The 17,376-nt window shown below is 40.5% G+C and overlaps 1 protein-coding gene across 1 annotated transcript; it reads left to right on the forward strand.

The window, feature by feature from the left end:
• The first annotated feature begins 1,695 nt into the window (after positions 1 to 1,695).
• Positions 1,696 to 16,611, forward strand: LOC135469405 (collagen alpha-4(VI) chain-like). Its single transcript, XM_064748042.1, has 16 exons — positions 1,696 to 1,785; positions 2,082 to 2,143; positions 3,220 to 3,267; positions 5,000 to 5,563; positions 5,799 to 6,173; positions 6,378 to 6,944; positions 9,219 to 9,314; positions 10,016 to 10,582; positions 10,774 to 10,854; positions 11,305 to 11,871; positions 12,473 to 12,511; positions 12,779 to 13,333; positions 13,576 to 14,133; positions 14,511 to 14,531; positions 14,900 to 15,463; positions 16,410 to 16,611. The coding sequence occupies exons 2-16, from the start codon at positions 2,098 to 2,100 to the stop codon at positions 16,427 to 16,429; spliced, it is 4,668 nt and encodes a 1,555-aa protein (XP_064604112.1). The 5' UTR covers positions 1,696 to 1,785; positions 2,082 to 2,097; the 3' UTR covers positions 16,430 to 16,611.
• The last annotated feature ends 765 nt before the right edge of the window (positions 16,612 to 17,376 follow it).

Below are 17,376 nucleotides of genomic sequence, written 5' to 3' on the forward strand. Positions count from 1 at the left end.
AGTGCTATACTTAAAAATCATCATTAATCAACTCCTCTGTGATCATAATCTTATATGTGAATAAGCACAAAGTCCTTCTGGCAATTCTATTTAAATAAGCAGATAACAACCACACATGTTTTATAATTTACAAACATTTAAATGTCATTTTTGAGTGTGACAAATTTCTACATACATTCTGTTCATAGGTAAATTATAGATTTTAAAGGGAAAATTCACACCAATCGACTTTACCTCAGTCAGGACGACGAATTTGTTTATAGGTAATGTGGATTTAATTCAAGTGACACTATTATGAACTTAACAAACTATGAATATTCGGTTCAGACATTTAATGGAACAGCATTATTTGTTCCAGCGTGGCCTAACAATGCCGTTCTGAAGATTTATTTATTTGATTGGAGTTTTACGCCGTTCTCTAGAATATTTCACTTATGCGAAGACGGTCACGCATATTGGTTGGTGGAAACCAGGCAGAGCCCGTGGGAAACAAACGACCACCCGTAGGTTGCTGAAAGACCATCCCACCTACCCGTTCTCAAGAATGCTTCACTTCTATGATTTCGGTTGGGTTATAAATTCTAGTAATCCGGCAAAGCACGAAGAAAACCGTCGCCGTCTGTCAGGGCACAATTTAGGTCCAAAAGGTTAACCAGGGTACGCCTAACAGACGATCGAGGTACTATACGACACTGTATCTGCATGTACAACAATCTTGTCCCCTTCTGTTAGACTTGTTTGCTTATTTGATTGGTATTTTACGCCATACTCAAGAATATTTCACTTATAAGACGGCGGCCAGCATTATGGCTGCCAGCATTTTGGTGGGAGGAAACCGGGAAGAGCCCGGGGCACACAACCTTCGGATAGAAGTTATATAGGGGCAGGCAGCAACTCGCTTTGAACAATCTGTGTAGAATTGTTGAGCCAAAAGCCACGCCATCAATTAGCTTACCTGTACTCACCTCGTTCTTTGGAAGAATTATTTAATTAATGATCCACCAATATAAATTACACATAAAATATAAAATACACATTGTAGTTTGCGTTGCATGTGATACTTTGCTCTTCCTACTGGGCGAGTGTGTTAACAAAGTTAGTAAAGGTTTTTGAGATCATTATCGACCTAGCACCACCTTTTTTCGGTTAAAAACTGATACAAACTATATTATACAAAGTACTCTTACAAGTCCAAGAAAACAAGACCGCCACATAAAGATTTAGTCGTCAACAAGGTCATATATCTAAATACTGACCTTCACACGGTCAACACAACACTAAACAACCTGTCCAAAACGTCAGCTAACCCAGTCACACAAGAATTTTATTTTGACTTATGACATCTGAAATATTGTTTTAAGACAAATAAAACTAAAGTTGTATTACAGCAGTCCTCAAATAAATTTTGTCCTAAATAACCAACAAGTAAAGTCCCGTGTCGTATGTAACCAAGATATCGTCGAGATCGACAAACACAGGTTAAAGTAGTAATTACTTTTCCTTTTGTTTGAATATCCCACTGGTGACTTCTCCATATATCATTGTATCTGACCTCCCATAGTCAATAAAATGCAGACGCAGATAACCTCAACAAACAAACCCTTATAAAATTAGGTGAAGCCAATGACCGTGATGCGACATTTTCACCTCTGTTGGTAAATTGGGGTTGTCAGTTACAGTTGAGTTTTATATAAGAAGGCTTAATCGTCGATCACAAGCCCTCTTTTCCTGACCGTTACTCCTGAGAAGTGGTCTACACCGACCACTCTTTGTTCGGAGGCCACGGTAAGGGGTTCAAATTCATGAATGAGACTTTATTTTTACCGCAGTTTGAATGCAGGCGTATTTTCATCTTTTTGGAAATCATTTTTTCATATGATTAAGGCGTATAACATAGAGAGAAAAACCAGTGCAACAACCACAGTGTGATCCCACCTGGCAATGTTTTTTTATTTTTATTTTTTTTTAAATTTAAATTGCTCATAATAATGTTCTTGTGGTATCTCCCGAAGAGCTTGTTCTATAATACCTAAAATATTGATATTGCCTTTACTTTAAACAACTTCTTGTGTTGTTTGCAGCACATACCACAAAATCATGAGAGGCCTCTTTATCCTCACGACACTGGCACTCCTTGCCTCCGGTAAGTACATCGAGGACTTCTGACAGTTTCTCATTTCCATTAATGTCTTATTATTATTGAATGTATACATAAAATATGCATGCATGTATACTTAATTGGGTTTTAACGTCGCACCACATAAAGTAAGTAACAAATAAAATACCCACCACTACTGCGAGTGTTGGAATATGTCTCTGTCTTTTTTGTTTATATATAATTTGGTCAAGTGAAACTGACATTGAATTGTCTGATCACGATTTGTCTTCTCAAATGGTGTTTATTTCTGCGTGCGTGTAACTTCAGTTGTTTTTTCTATGTACTATTTTATTTATTCTGTGCTTACATATGCAGCGTAGAATTGTTTGATATATAATTAGCTCGGTGGCCATCGTTAAATTCGTGACTGAAGAAAAGGTCTGCCTCCCGTTTCGTTTTAAGTTTTAGATTCAGGTTTACCAGGCACTTTTTTGTTGTAAGGTGCAGTGGTTTCCTCTGGGCTCTGTCCCCTTGCCCCCAGGCTATGTCCGGTTTCCTCCTTTCCTCAACCTGTTATCCTGATTGCCACCTCATCAGTGAAAAGAAGTGCAGAGCCAGTAGTCTAATAGTTCAAAAAACCAAAAAAATAGATATTTTTGTTCAACGTCGTACTAATGTGGTTTTGAGAACTCGACAACCATTTTAACGCTGTAATTAGTACAGGCACTAGTCTGATATTTACTAAAAGGCAATAATTTGAGCTGTTCTTTAGAAAACACAGAAAATTTGATCTGAATAGCAAATATGAATTTTTGCCAAAATCTCCGGTATAGCCTGGAGGAAATTGTAGTATACCCGCTATAAAATTCAACGCTCACCAAGAACCTGACAAAGTTCCTGACTGAAAGCCACAGCCGAGCCAGCGAGAGCCGGGATCCTTCCTATGGCTTCAATGGACATTGGTCAATCGGCCGTGGTGGGACCCAAACATAAATAAATGGGGGCATGCTTACAATCCTGTCCCCAGCACTTCATGTGATTCTATCGAGATAAAATTGGCAATGATCTCTTAGAGGGGAAAAATAAGTCAATGTGACTGCAACATTAATTCTTCATTGCAGGTCAGTCCTTAAGTCTCGGAAGTCGACACGCCAGAGAAGCCAATTTCAGTGAGTTTTACATTAGTGTTAAAAATTCTTGATTACTGATCGGCTCAACGTCGTCAACCGATATATACCGAATTTGCAAATTTCACTCACACCATCCCATGTGCAGTCTAATGCTTATTAGTTTTATGACATGTTAGACGTTCTGAATTGCTAATATGACGTGTGGAAGAGTGCCAGGTGAACACTTAAACTGTCATCACGAGGAATTTGGTGATGATATGTCAAATCTATGCATTCCAAGATAATGCGGTTAAATAGTGAACTATTGAAACTTGTAATTATTCCATGGAGAATTCAAAAGTTAGGTACATTTATAATCAATCAGAGAAAGAGTTTACATATCCTATCAGATTTGTATATTCCGGATTGGAAGTCGGCGTTCTATTTAAACGAAGGCCTAAAAACTTGACAACTTGTGCAAGTCGTTATTGGTCCTTTGGATCGCCGCAGAAACTTGTGTAAGTTATATGAGAAGTCATACTAAAAGACAATGATATGGCGTGTCGTTCAACAGATGAGATGGACTGGAGAGCACATGAGTGTCACATCTCTACAACTGATTTGCATTTTGTTATTCACTCTGTTGGAGCATTAATTTACTTTGGTTTACAAGGTATTCAGGCCTTATGAATATACTTCAGTTTTTCACCGGGCGATGTTGATGTCACAAACAGCCTTGTCTCTAAATAATCAGTTATCATTGTGTTGCATTCTCCTTGGAGTTCGTTGTGTCCTTTTGATTGCTTTAGTAATTTCAAGATGCCCAATTACAATCAATTCCCTCGCATTGGTGGCAGATATCAGAACCAGTTTCTACTTGCACAGTACAAGTGCCTTTGTCTCATTAATAAACTACCAACTTACATCAGTGTACCACAGATAAACAGTTTGTCCTCTTCCGTTGTTGTTACCAGCTTCTTCATCTGTTCCAATCGGTATATATCAACTCTGTGAATTTCCTTTCTATGAAGTGGGGTAAATCGCCCACTTCGGGCGGGTACACGCCATTACAAATTTAAATCCTCCCTCTCTGTCTATAAAGCCGACGGATACGCCTTATTGCCGAAACCACGGAGACGCGTCACTTGTTCGTTACGTTCAATATGGAAGAAAGTTAACAGGGATTTCGTGACGTCAGAGCGTACACAGGTGTGTTCTAGTTCGGGCTACAGAAATAACTTGCGCCTAATAGGCGCCTGAGATTTCACTGTGTTAATCCGACAACATAGCAGAGCTTTCGATTACTTTGAAATGCGATATCTGGGCTATTCAATATCACAAAAATAAATATAATCAAGCTCCATTTTTTAAACTTTGGGTGGGATATACATGGATTTACATGGAGGCTTTTGGCCTAGTCTTGAATTATATTTCAATGATTTGCGTTCTCTGCTGCTTGAGAGCAGCCGAAACCAAATATCCAGTCAAAACTGAGAGACTTTCAAAAAAGGTAGTCAATAAATGTTCCAATGGAAAAGTAGATAACCTTGCAGTTCCAAACTTCGTTCATAAGAGCACGGGTTCAAATCGAGCGTTCGTGAATTGTTTATGTCTTTTTGTAAAGAAGTGTGCAGAGTGTTAAGGTTTGTTCGGCACAGATATATAAGGACATCCCATATTTATTTATTTATTTACTTATTTGGTTTTTTACGCCGTACTCAAGGATATTTCACTTATACGACGACAGCCAGCATTATGGTGGACATCACATACATGAGTTACATATTTTCAGCTATTTGTCCCTATGTGGCCGATCTGGTCCTACTGATGGATGCTTCCAGCAGCATTGGTCCTGTGAATTACGAAAAGATGAAAAATTTCCTGAAAGGCGTTGTGTCCCATTTCGACATCGGCGAAGACAGGGTGAGGGTTGGTCTGATTACCTATAATCACGGCGCCATCACGGAGTTCAAACTGAATGAGTTTTACTCCACGGCTGAGGTTCTGAACGCCTTTGCAACCATCCAAGGTACCGGAACCGGCACTACCACGCATGCGGCCTTGAACAGGGCACGTTTGGAACTGTTCACTCCAGAACAAGGTGACCGTCCCGGCGTCCCAAATCTGGCCTTGCTTCTGACAGATGGAAAATCCACAAATCCCGAAAAAACGGCGATACAACAGCAACTTCTTAAAGACACAGGTGCGAGAATTTTTGTCGTGGGAATAGGAAATATCGACCCAGAAGAATTGCTTCTGATCGCCAGTGAACCTGACGATAAATATTACGCCTATGTGGACACTTTCGACAAGCTGGCCGTTATCCTTGACCACTTCGCTGAAACAGCCTGTGACGGTATGTTCTGATATATTCTGTTTTCAAACTTTATTTTTGCCAATTATCATACAGGGATAAGAGCGTTTTTTTTACAGTATAGGGTGAATGAATACTATGAATGATAAATTTATAAAATACAGAAGCATATCTTTGACATTAAGAATAACGAGGATTTTCGTGATTGCACAAGTATAGGGATAGTCTACAGCCCACCTCAAAAGACATTCAAGCTTTAGACTTTTATCTTTGTCAGAGGTCACCCGAGTACCATTTGTACCCACCACTACTGAGGCTTTAACAACAACTACGGAGGCACCCACAACTACAACTACAGAAGCTCCGACGACACCTGAGGCGCCTACAACAACTACGACTACTGAAACGCCAACAACAACTACGACTACTGAAGCGCCAACAACAACTACGACTACTGAAGCGCCAACAACAACTACGACTACTGAAGCGCCAACAACAACTACGACTACTGACGCGCCAACAACAACTACGACTTCTGAAGCGCCAACAACAACTACGACTACTGAAGCGTCAACAACAACTACAACTACTCAGGCGCCAACAACAACAACGACCACATTAGCGCCGACAACAGCTGCTACATCAACTACACGTACGTACAAGGCCCATATATGAGTAATCGAATCATTTTTACTTTTAAGAACCTTATGACGAAAACACAGTATAGCCCGTCTTCTGCAATATTACTTAATATTCTTTTACTGTCCTCGTGAGTTAATATGACTGCTGTATTGCCTAATTGACGTTAATCCATAATCACTCATTCAAGCTGTCCACGGTGTGTTTCTATCCACAGAAGAGGTCTGTCCCTATGGTGCTGATATTATACTGCTAATGGATGCTTCCAGTAGTATCGGGCCAGAAAATTATCAGCAAATGAAAGATTTCCTCATGGGCGTGATCCAGCATTTCGACATTGCCCAAGACAAAGTCCGCATCGGCCTGATCACTTTCAACTTCGGGGCTCGCTTTGAGTTCTATTTAAATACATATACCACCAAGGAGGAAATCCTCAAGTCGTTTGACACTATCCAGGACACAAAGACGGGCACTGCCACGAACAGAGCTCTCAAATACGCCAGAGAACAAGGTTTCACTCCAGAACATGGGGATCGTCCAGACATCCCGAACATCGCTATCTTACTGACCGATGGAAGATCTACGCACCCGAACAAGACAGCTACAGAACAGGCTCTTCTCAAAGCCACTGGTGTCCACATTTTCTCAATTGGTATCGGATGGACGGACGAAAACGAACTGCGTTTAATTGCCAGCGAACCTAAAGACGTTTATTTTCACTACGTAGAGCATTTTGATGGATTGGAAGAGATTTTGGCGGAGTTTCGAGACACGGCTTGCAATGGTGAGTCAAAGCGATATGCTATCTAACACTGAAATATCCCTTGTAGTTTTCCGGAGCAGTGTAAACATTTGACTTCATGACGCTAGTGTATTTTGGATAGGATGGAACGGTATTACTTCCTCATTAGTTTATGATACGATCATCAGCTCACATGTAAAAGTTCTTCTAACAATATTTTTAGCTGGCGTTTTAAAGTCCACGCTTACATTTAGCCTACCTTGTACAAAACGTTACGCAATATGTATGATCCCGAACAGTAATGGTAAGTTTTAAGAACATTCATGTTTTTTCGTGGGGGAAAAGCTTTATTCGTCTCGGTAAAAATTCACACCTTAGCCCTCATTTTGCAGTTCTCAGTACCTATATATGTAGAATATAGAAACAAGTCCTGAATTATTTAGTCCCTATTAAATGTATTCAGTTATTTAATCGTTGTGACGTTTGCTTTTGTTTTGTTTTTTGTCCTTCTTTGAATTTTTGTGGATGCTTTACCTTACTGGTACCCTGTAACGTTTTCCAGCGGTTTAACAGACAAATTAGTTAGCAGTTTTGTCAGTTATGGCAAATTCATTGTACAAAGCCTTACACAACATTTCAGATCCACTGCAGTGATCATACGGTTTCAATAATCGTGATGTTTTCCCTTGAGAAAAAAAGCGTTGATTCATATTGTTAAGATCTCACGTTGGCCTCATAGCCGTTATTTCCTTTGTAAGGGTATAAATAAGAACCAACTGCCTTGTTTAACTCTCAGATCACTTATTGGTCTTACACAAGATCAAACAAAGAAACACAAAGAAGCTTGAATAATTTCAATAAAAATATTTGAACAAAATAGACAAATAATACGACTGACAATAATTTACAAAACAACACAACTAATTACGAATGACAGTCCGATAAGTGGTTTATCCCCTAACTGCCTGTGAATGCGTATCTTCTCAAGGCGGACGGGTTGACAATAGAGTCCGTGATGCTGAGCTGTCGATGTATGTTTCACTCCTCGGAAATATACACAAAGTCATTTTCAGGGTAAACTGGGACGAAATGTACGTAATCGTACAAAGAGACAATGAGCGATACTAGCTCCAAAATGTCGTTTCCAAAAATAGCAAGTGACGAAACAAACAAGCTCACCAAGTGCTCTGTACACAAAATGGAGTACAAATGTCGAATGTTGAATGGCGTGAAAGCGGATATCTCCAAACACAGCAAAATCCTTCACAGTGAACAGCAAATGACGGCTCTCTGGACGGTTTGATCGTACACATGTTTACAACACCGATGCATATTTCCAGAATGTGTACCCTATGTACAATGACTCTAAACTCATAAACACCAAAGCCTGGAGAACGCTCGACTGAACAGCAGTGCACACTATAACCAACACAGAGTGAAAAATGTAGGTCAGAGACTGACAAAAGTTTCCCTTAAATTTCAGTTGTTATCCTTGTAATGTTTCTCTTTGTTTTTATGTGTGTACACACTTTAGCTTACCGGTGCCATGTAACGTTTTCCCTGTGTGTAACGGAGAAAAATGTATTAGATTAGAAGTTTTGTAAATCATAGGACCTTACACTTTTAAATAGCACTTTACTTTTACATTTTACTCAACTTTACACGAGATTTCTGATCCATTATAATAATTTATGTATGTGAATGCTGTCCTTTGTGGAAAAATCTTTAATTGCTTATGGTAAAATGTACATATTGACGTCCTAGTCCATATTCCTTACTTTGTATTTCTCCGCATGTACATGTAGAAAATAGAAACTCCTGAAGTATCTAAAGCCCATTTAATCTTCATTCATCATTATCATTAATTCTGGCTTTTGTTCTTTTATTTCTGTGCATGCTTTAGCTTAACACTTTCCACCTGCGTAACAGACATTTTACCTTAAGTTTTATACATTGTAGTCTGTGTATAGTTTATTTGGTTTAATCTTATCGTGGAATATTAATTTCATCAGACACTGTTAAAAGTGTTATCATGTATTTCTTTATTAAAAGTTAAATTTCTTAAGGTTATGTATAATTAATATGAAATAAAGATGAATTCTTCAATTGTTTATCAACTACTTCTTTAACGTACTGTTATTGCCAAACCAGCTGGCATAAACACGCATTGAGCTTATCCCAAATCAACTATTATTTCAATTTAAGTGATCTGATCGCATCATTTCAAACACTAAACTAACAGTAAGTTATGTGCAGTCATTTTCATACTATACATGAATCATTGAAAAGGTTGATTGTTTTATGAATGACTTATAGAAATTACACGACCGAGTATTTCCACGACTGCGTCTCCCGCTCCGCCTGTGCCAACCGTCAATGCTGTCCAGCGTTACAATGTGAAAAGAGAAGCTGGTAAGAAAAGTTTAAGAAATGCTTTGCACTCCACCATGTTTGAGCTCCAGGGTTAATATTGGTTACACAATATGTTTTTATATTCGGGTATTCTTACACTCCATCCGTCGTCAGAGCATAAGGTATACTAAAATCCCCAATCGAGGTCTATGTAGCGTGACGCACACTTATGTAACAGTTGTTACATGAGTGTATGTACGCGGTATAGACATGGTCTTTCCTGAGGTGTCCTCAGACTGTCTCCCAAAAGAGGGCCCTCCCCCCAGCCCTCAACCCCAACCCCCACCCCCAAATTGCGAGAATGGAAAACGTTCACAACAAATGGAGGATTAACGGAAGAGATTGTCCTATCCCGCGCCTTATTCAAGACACCCATTTCTTGGAATATGCTTGGTTTCGAACGGCGTTTTCAATGTTCACAATCTGCCTGGAGAATGACACTGGATACGTGTGTAAAAGCGTCTACACCGCGGCTTTACAGCTGAAACTTTAAAAAATCAAGTAACTTTGTACCGGTGTTAAATTCTTGTATTATTATGGTATTAAAACCTTTGCTGACAAAATTTAAAGCTTCATTAATGTACAAAACCCTGCGTTGTTCACATCGTATGTGTAGTAAACCACCCGAATACATCCAGAAGAAATAATTTATAATCAGGCGTAATACATTTTAATCCAAGACATTTTCTTCACTTTTCCAGCTGACTTATGTCCGTACAAGGCTGACATCATGTTGTTGATGGATGCATCAAGCAGCATTGGACCAGAAAACTACCAGAAGATGAAGGAGTTCCTCCAAGGTATCGTCCAGTATTTTGACATTGGCGGAGACAAGGTCCGTGTTGGGCTAGTTACTTTCAACTTCGGGGCTAAGTTCGAGTTTTACCTAGACACGTACCACACCAAAGCCGAAATACTCTCCGCTTTCGCAACCATCCAGGGGACGAAACAAGGGACGGCGACTCATAGAGCTCTACAGTACGCCAGAACCATGGGGTTCACCGCAGAACATGGGGGCCGGCCTGACGTTCCAGACATCGCCATCCTCCTGACCGACGGTAGATCAACTCATCCAGACAAGACGGCTGTGGAGCAAGCTCTTCTTAAATCAACCGGCGCACGTATATTTTCCATCGGCATTGGCTGGACGGATGAGATAGAATTAAGACTAGTGGCTAGTGATCCTCAAACCAAGTACTTCCACTACGTCAAAAACTTCGACGGATTGTCTGACATCTTGGGGGAATTTCGCCAGACTGCTTGTAACGGTAATCACGGCAAAATGACATCTTACACTTAAAAAAAGACCCTGTAAGCTTTCCTAAAACAAGGTCAAATGCCCTTACGACTATGGAAAGATAATAAGCATAGCTTTTGTATCAGTCATACATTTTGCTGAATATGTCATTGCTTGTGACAATATTCGTCATCATAATCGTCTTACTGCTCTGTATTACAGAGATCACGCGCCCGCCCCCCGGAGTTACGTCGCCCAAACCTGCCACAACACTTGCACCAACACCTCCACCATCTCAAGCATGTAAGTTCACCAAGATATAGCATACAAGCTGGTTAAGGGAATTCACTGACGAACCGTTGACAATATGACGTGACACCTGAGAAGATCGTTTGAAGTCATAATGTTTCCTTGATATCAGATTTTAAAATTGATCATTCTATTACTTTTCCTACTGAAGTGGCTGAAAGTTAGGTTTTCGTGGCATCTCGCGTATGATTTATTGGTATTCTTTGTTTTACTTTGACTGTTGCTCATCAAGGATGAGATGTCATTTCTTGGGTATGGCGTTCCGGAGAAGCACTAGTATAAATTATGCTGGCTTGTTTCAAGGAAAATCAAGTGGTAACATTGCTGAAATAATTACGCCTTAAACAGTCGGTCAATAAAATGAATTCGATGCTTAATGGCATCAAGCTCTGATAGCACAGATTTGGTAATTTGTGGTTTTTATATAGTGTACATCGTTTGCAGTCCAGGTATGTCCACATGAAGCCGATGTCTTGATTCTAATGGACGCTTCCAGCAGCATTGGCCCCGAGAACTTCGCCCTGATGACAGACTTCTTGAAAGGGGTCATCCAACATTTTGACATAGGCCACGACCTTGTCAGAGTCGGTCTCATCACCTTCAACTTCGGAGCTCGCTTCGAATTTTTCCTCAACTCCTATTCAACAAAGAGTGAGATTTTGGAAGCTTTCGATCGTCTTGGAGGCACTCAGGTTGGAACGGCTACCCACAGAGCCCTTAAAATAGCCAGGGAACAAGGCTTCACAGCAGAACATGGAGACCGAGAAGGAGTGCCCAACATCGCTATACTTGTGACTGATGGCAGATCCACTAAACCCGAGGAGACAGCGATACAACAAGGCTTATTGAAAGACACAGGAGTCAGGATCTTCTCAATCGGTATAGGTTGGACAGATGAGGAAGAACTGCGCCTAATCGCCAGTGAACCTAAAGAACGCTACTTCCACTACGTTAAGGACTTCAGCGGATTAGATGACATCTTGAATGACTTCCAAGAGACTGCTTGTAATGGTATGTGAGTCTAACATGTGTACGCACAATCGACTAATTCTTAACACGTGATTTTTCGCTTTACTGCATCATGGCACATCATGGCTTATATTTATTTATTTATTTGTTGGTGTTTAACGCCGTACTCAAGAATATATCACTTATACGATGGTGGCTAGTATTAAGATGAGAGGAAACACACGACCAACCACAGGTTAATTGCTGACAGACCTTCCCGCGTAAGGCCGAAGAGGAAGCCACCATGAGCTGGACTTGAACCCACGGCGCTTTGATGAATAGTTTCAGGTTACGAAAACGTTGGTTTAGGTCTGTTAATGAAAGGTTAGTGGAAACCTATGTCATCCAGGATGAGACAAACTTTAACATAAATCTAAAAAGAATCAGTCGTCGTTTCTATTAAGTATACAGTGTCATAAAAGTTAATAATCCTTTCCAACACTTTAAACAAAAACTATACTAGCTTACGATAATAATTTTGTCTAGAACCAGGACCATCTAAGCAGATCAATGCCATCTAGAAAAATATCGAAAATAAACTTCCATTGACAAGGTGTCACGCATAAAAGGTAAATGTAACCAAGTTGTATATTTTTATTTCCAGAGATGACCCGGCCACCACCTACACCACCTTCACCTGAAGGTAAATGCCCCACTCTGTGTTATGTTTTTCTTCTACCTTTCTGTAAATGTCTATTTTTAGTGAAACTGTTTTAGTTCGATGTTTTTGCATGGTGCCAGGTGAAGTAAAGTATGGTTACTGGAAAGATCTTATTGTATGACCTTGTTCATTTTTATTACCTGGATGTTCTACGATACAGTTCATTGTGTTGTTATTAAGCGGACTCTGTATGCTTATAGAGCATTGTCATTCATTGGTACTGCAGGGGTCATTTTTCTTTTTTTGCAGTGTGTCTAACGAAAGGGGATGTAGTTTTCGTTCTGGACACGTCCACAAGTGTTGGTTCTGCTGGACTGTTGAAAGAAAAAGAATTCGTCATTAAGATGCTTTACGAGTTTGATATTGGTCCAGACAACGTGCGAGTAGCTCTGATCACTTATAACCAATTCTCGAGAGTAGAGTTCAACCTGGACACACATTCCACTCGTGCGGACGTCGTTGCAGCTGTTAATGCCCTTCAGGATATCGCTGTCGGTACGAATACCCACAGAGGCCTGGCTGCCGCCCGGACTGAAGTCTTCGGGACATCTTCTGATCGGCCGAACGTGCAGAACATCGCAGTGGTGATTACCGACGGAAGATCGCGACTACCAGATCAAACTGCACAAGAAGCATTGGCTTTGAGAGCAACTGGGGCTAAGGTGTTCGGCATTGGTGTTGGTAACGTCGATCCCAGTGAGATAAGCATCATTGCTTCAGAACCAGACGAGGAGTACGCCTTTCAAGTGGACGACTTTGACGCTCTTGCAGCCATCAAGGATGCTGTAATGGACGCAGCTTGCAGTAAGACATGTTTTCTACTCAATCTTAGTGAAAGTTTTTAAATAGTTATATTATATAACTTCATTAGTACACAAATAAGTTTATTTTGAAGGTTATGAATTTAACGCGAGCTACTTTTTGTTAATGAGGAACAATCTGCAAAAAATTAATAATTTGACAATTTATTAAAAAAATCATCCAAATGCAATTCTGAGTCGTGCCTCTGGCTTTCTTCTGCTATGCTATTGTCTTGTCTTTCTCAGACCAGTGCCATAGTGGCGATATGATAATCATCATGGACGCGTCCAGCAGCATCGGCGAGACAGATTACGAGACGATGAAGACCTTCGTCAAAGGTTTCCTCAATTACTTTGTCATTGGTGAGGAGCGACTTCGAGTGGGGTTGGTGTCCTATAGCAACTTTCCAAACATCGAGTTCTACCTCAACTCTCACTACAGTCACCAGGAGCTCTTCGCTGCAGTTGACAGTGCCAAGGATGTCGAAGTCGGGACGAGGACTGACCGCGCACTGGCCGTCGCACGAGACACTATGCTGACAGCGATCAATGGGAACCGACCAGGGACGCCCGACATGATAATCACTCTCACGGACGGACAGTCACGCCAGCCCGACCTCACCGTCCAGGAGGCCGACCTAATCAAAGCGAAAGGCATCGCCATGTTCTCTATAGGCATTGGCAAATGGATCAACGACGTAGAGCTGAGGGCTCTGGCGAGTGCCGATGACCACGTCTTCAAGGTGGATGATTTCGACGGATTGGCAACAATCGAGGAGCACCTCCAGAAAAAGATGTGCACCGGTGAGTGGTTTCTAACAGATATCATACTTTGTGTTGTTTTGAAGAACAGAAACGGTAAAATTGTCTAAAACCAATATTTACCCATGTGTAATATATGCCGGTCTGTGTTGTATCATTCCATCATCATGGAATGCATTGTTTGATGAATAAAAGCATTTTTTTCTCAACCAGCATGTCACCTATGTGCAATAAATTTTATGAGGATTATGTTGGACTTTGGAGGACATTCTTTCATCATTTCAGGGTAAAAATTTCCCCTTTTTATGTGTAACTATGTGAGTTTGCACTGGACTTCTTGAGACCATCCCTGCTTCCAAAGACATTATATGGCAGTCTCCAAAATTTGAATTAATCTGTGGATTCTGTTTTCTTTACAGGCGCTCTATCCTTGCCCGTGGGTATGTATGCGAAATTAATGTGAAAGAAATATTTTGTATTAAAACTACTTTCATACCATATTTCCAATAAGTTATATTACGCATCAAATTTCCATAATCATTAGGTTTTGTCTAATTTACCTTTGTGACCACCACCTAAGCTGGTACGGTATGGCATAATATAATTACAGATGTACAGCATAATACCGACCTCGCCGTACTCTTTTGGCATAATTCTTGACTTATTGGAAGTAAACCAAATCGTTTTTGGATTGGAAGTAAACCAAAAGTTCCCTTGTTGTGGGAACTGAAATGGCTGCTACGATTTGGTTGATGTGTTGCCGATGAGGCAGCAGGCTGGGTTTATATATTCTTATATTTCTGTCTAGGGTGTAACCTAGAAGGAGACATATTCTTCATATTTGACTCATCCAGCGACATTGACACCCATACCTTCGAGGAAGCTAAACATTTTGCTGCCTCTATCGTCAACGATATACGCATAGGAGATGATAAAGCTAGAATTGGAGCAATCAAGTTTAGTGACGATGCCTCAGTGGAGTTTCCGCTGAACTTCTCCAAGGAAAAGAAACAGGTTAGAGACGCCATCTTGGGTATTCAAAAAACCGGATCGAAATCCCATGTCGAAAAGGCCTTAAAACAACTGAGGGAAGGCACGTTTAAGGAATGCGTAGGAGCACGTGGTTCTGCCCCGGATGTTGCCATTATCTTTACTGACGGAAAGTTCACGAATGAGACGGCTGCTAGATACGAAGCCGACATGGCCGCTAATACTGGAATCCGTGTGTACAGCGTGGGTATTGGGAGCTCTGTGAAAACTTCCGGTCTCTCCGTGCTGTCGTCTCCTCACACTGGCGCATTCACATACTCTGCTCCCAAGGTAACAGACCTTGGTCGGATTCGAAGTCGGCTTGTCACCAGAATTTGCAGAGGTATTTTGTTCTATATTTCAACCACATGCACTGTATAATCAATCACCACAGAAATGAAAACTGAGTTTTCGACAAGAGATGTAGAATCAAAGCAATCAGCGATTTCATATGCTGGCAAATGTTTTAATGTGGTAACAGTAAGAAGTCAACGGCGCTCGTTAGGCCATTTTCACAGACTTGCCGTCGTTGAAGATCCCTTGTTTTCCACCAGTACGGCATGTAAGCCTGAACCTATTAGACAGGTATAGATGTCATTTAGAAAGTGGATTAAGTAACAGTATTATCGTTATTAGGCATTACACTTTTTCCCCCACAGTGGTCTCGGGCAATTTTCAGCACCAGAATCTGTGCTATATTTCAAAAAAGTGTAATCCCTAATAACGATAATACTGTTAAGTCTGAATTTGAGACATGGGAAAGTTCATTAGTAATTTGCCAAAGTTTGGAGATGTATCCCTGCCACTACACTATGTCAGTAGGCGATGCAGACCAACTTCACAGGTTCTATCAAGGTTATAGTGCTCATTCATTGTGTCTACTGTTTGCAATAATATACCAGGTCAGATATCAGGTGAGAATCGAATCAAACGAATCAAAAGATCCCAAAGCAGGACACTGAGGCAATTTAATATAAGCACGGCGCTTTGTTGCAGCCGCAAGGTACCGTGTTGTACTTGCTCAGTTGTGAGCCACAGTTAGAGACAGTACTGGTGCAGTGCAGTAACCACACAGTTAGAGACAGCACTGGTACCGTGCAGTAGTCACACAGTCACATACGGCTGCCTCACAGTACCGTACAGCTGCTCTGCAGTAGTCCAAGGTTTAAAACCGCGCGCACGAACGTTTCTACCTAACAAAATACTCTGCAGTAACAGTTAACAGTTTTGCTGTGTATATAACGTATAAAAATGCAGTTTTTAACTTCTGACTGTGTTCGTTTTTTCAGACCTCAGCCCATGTAGATAAAGTTCAACGACTGTCCAATGAAACCGGTGAATAAGTTAATCAACTGACAATTTATTTTCAATGAAAAAGACAGCGTTCCTTCACCAATGAGACGAATGGCTGACAGAGTTGTAACCTTTACAGTCGTTACCCTGCAACTATGTAAATTTCAAGAAATAAATCATAGAATGATGTCTGGCTTATATTATATTCTATCTCATCTTAAGAAACTTCAGTCGAACTTCTAAATTATAATGGAATAGTTGATTTCCTTTTCAACAATTATGCATCAAGGCAAAACTGTCAAAACTGAATTTTTCAAGTTCGCAGCTACCTTTATCATAGGCTCAATAGTGCAGCACATTGTCATCATGTTTACTGGACAGTGTTCATCCCTTTTCATTAAAGGATTAGGTATCACTCTCCCAATATATTAACTGAATTTTAGTTGGTAGCGTGCTAGTGCAGCGCAGTGACTCGGGAGCCTCTCACCATTGCGATCGCTGTGTGTTCAAGTCCAGCTCATGCTTTCTTCCCCCGGATCCTGTTGGAAGACTGTTTCAACCAGCCATAATACTGGCCGCCGTTGTATAAGTCTAACATTCTTAGTAGGGGTGAAAAATCAGTCAAATAGATAAACAAATCAAACCAATAACGCTGTATGTACCAGTAGATAATTCTGGGAGAAATTTGAACTACATAGCTCTTATAGAGAACATAACTATTGCAACGTGCAATGTACAAAGCTACAAGCATTTTCACGTATACAGCCATATGCATACATATATATGCTTATTGGTGCGTTTATAACAAACAGATTTATTTCCATGTATATGGTTGGTTTACCATTACCCTCTACTGAACATAAAACATTATATCTTTGTTGGTGAGCGTTCGCATAACTATACGTAAACCGTGTTTGTCCAACCAAGAAAAATATGCAACAAAGACATGTACAGACGAGGCTT

This window comes from Liolophura sinensis, chromosome 6, assembly GCF_032854445.1.
Source record: "Liolophura sinensis isolate JHLJ2023 chromosome 6, CUHK_Ljap_v2, whole genome shotgun sequence".
Lineage (NCBI taxonomy): Eukaryota > Metazoa > Mollusca > Polyplacophora > Chitonida > Chitonidae > Liolophura > Liolophura sinensis.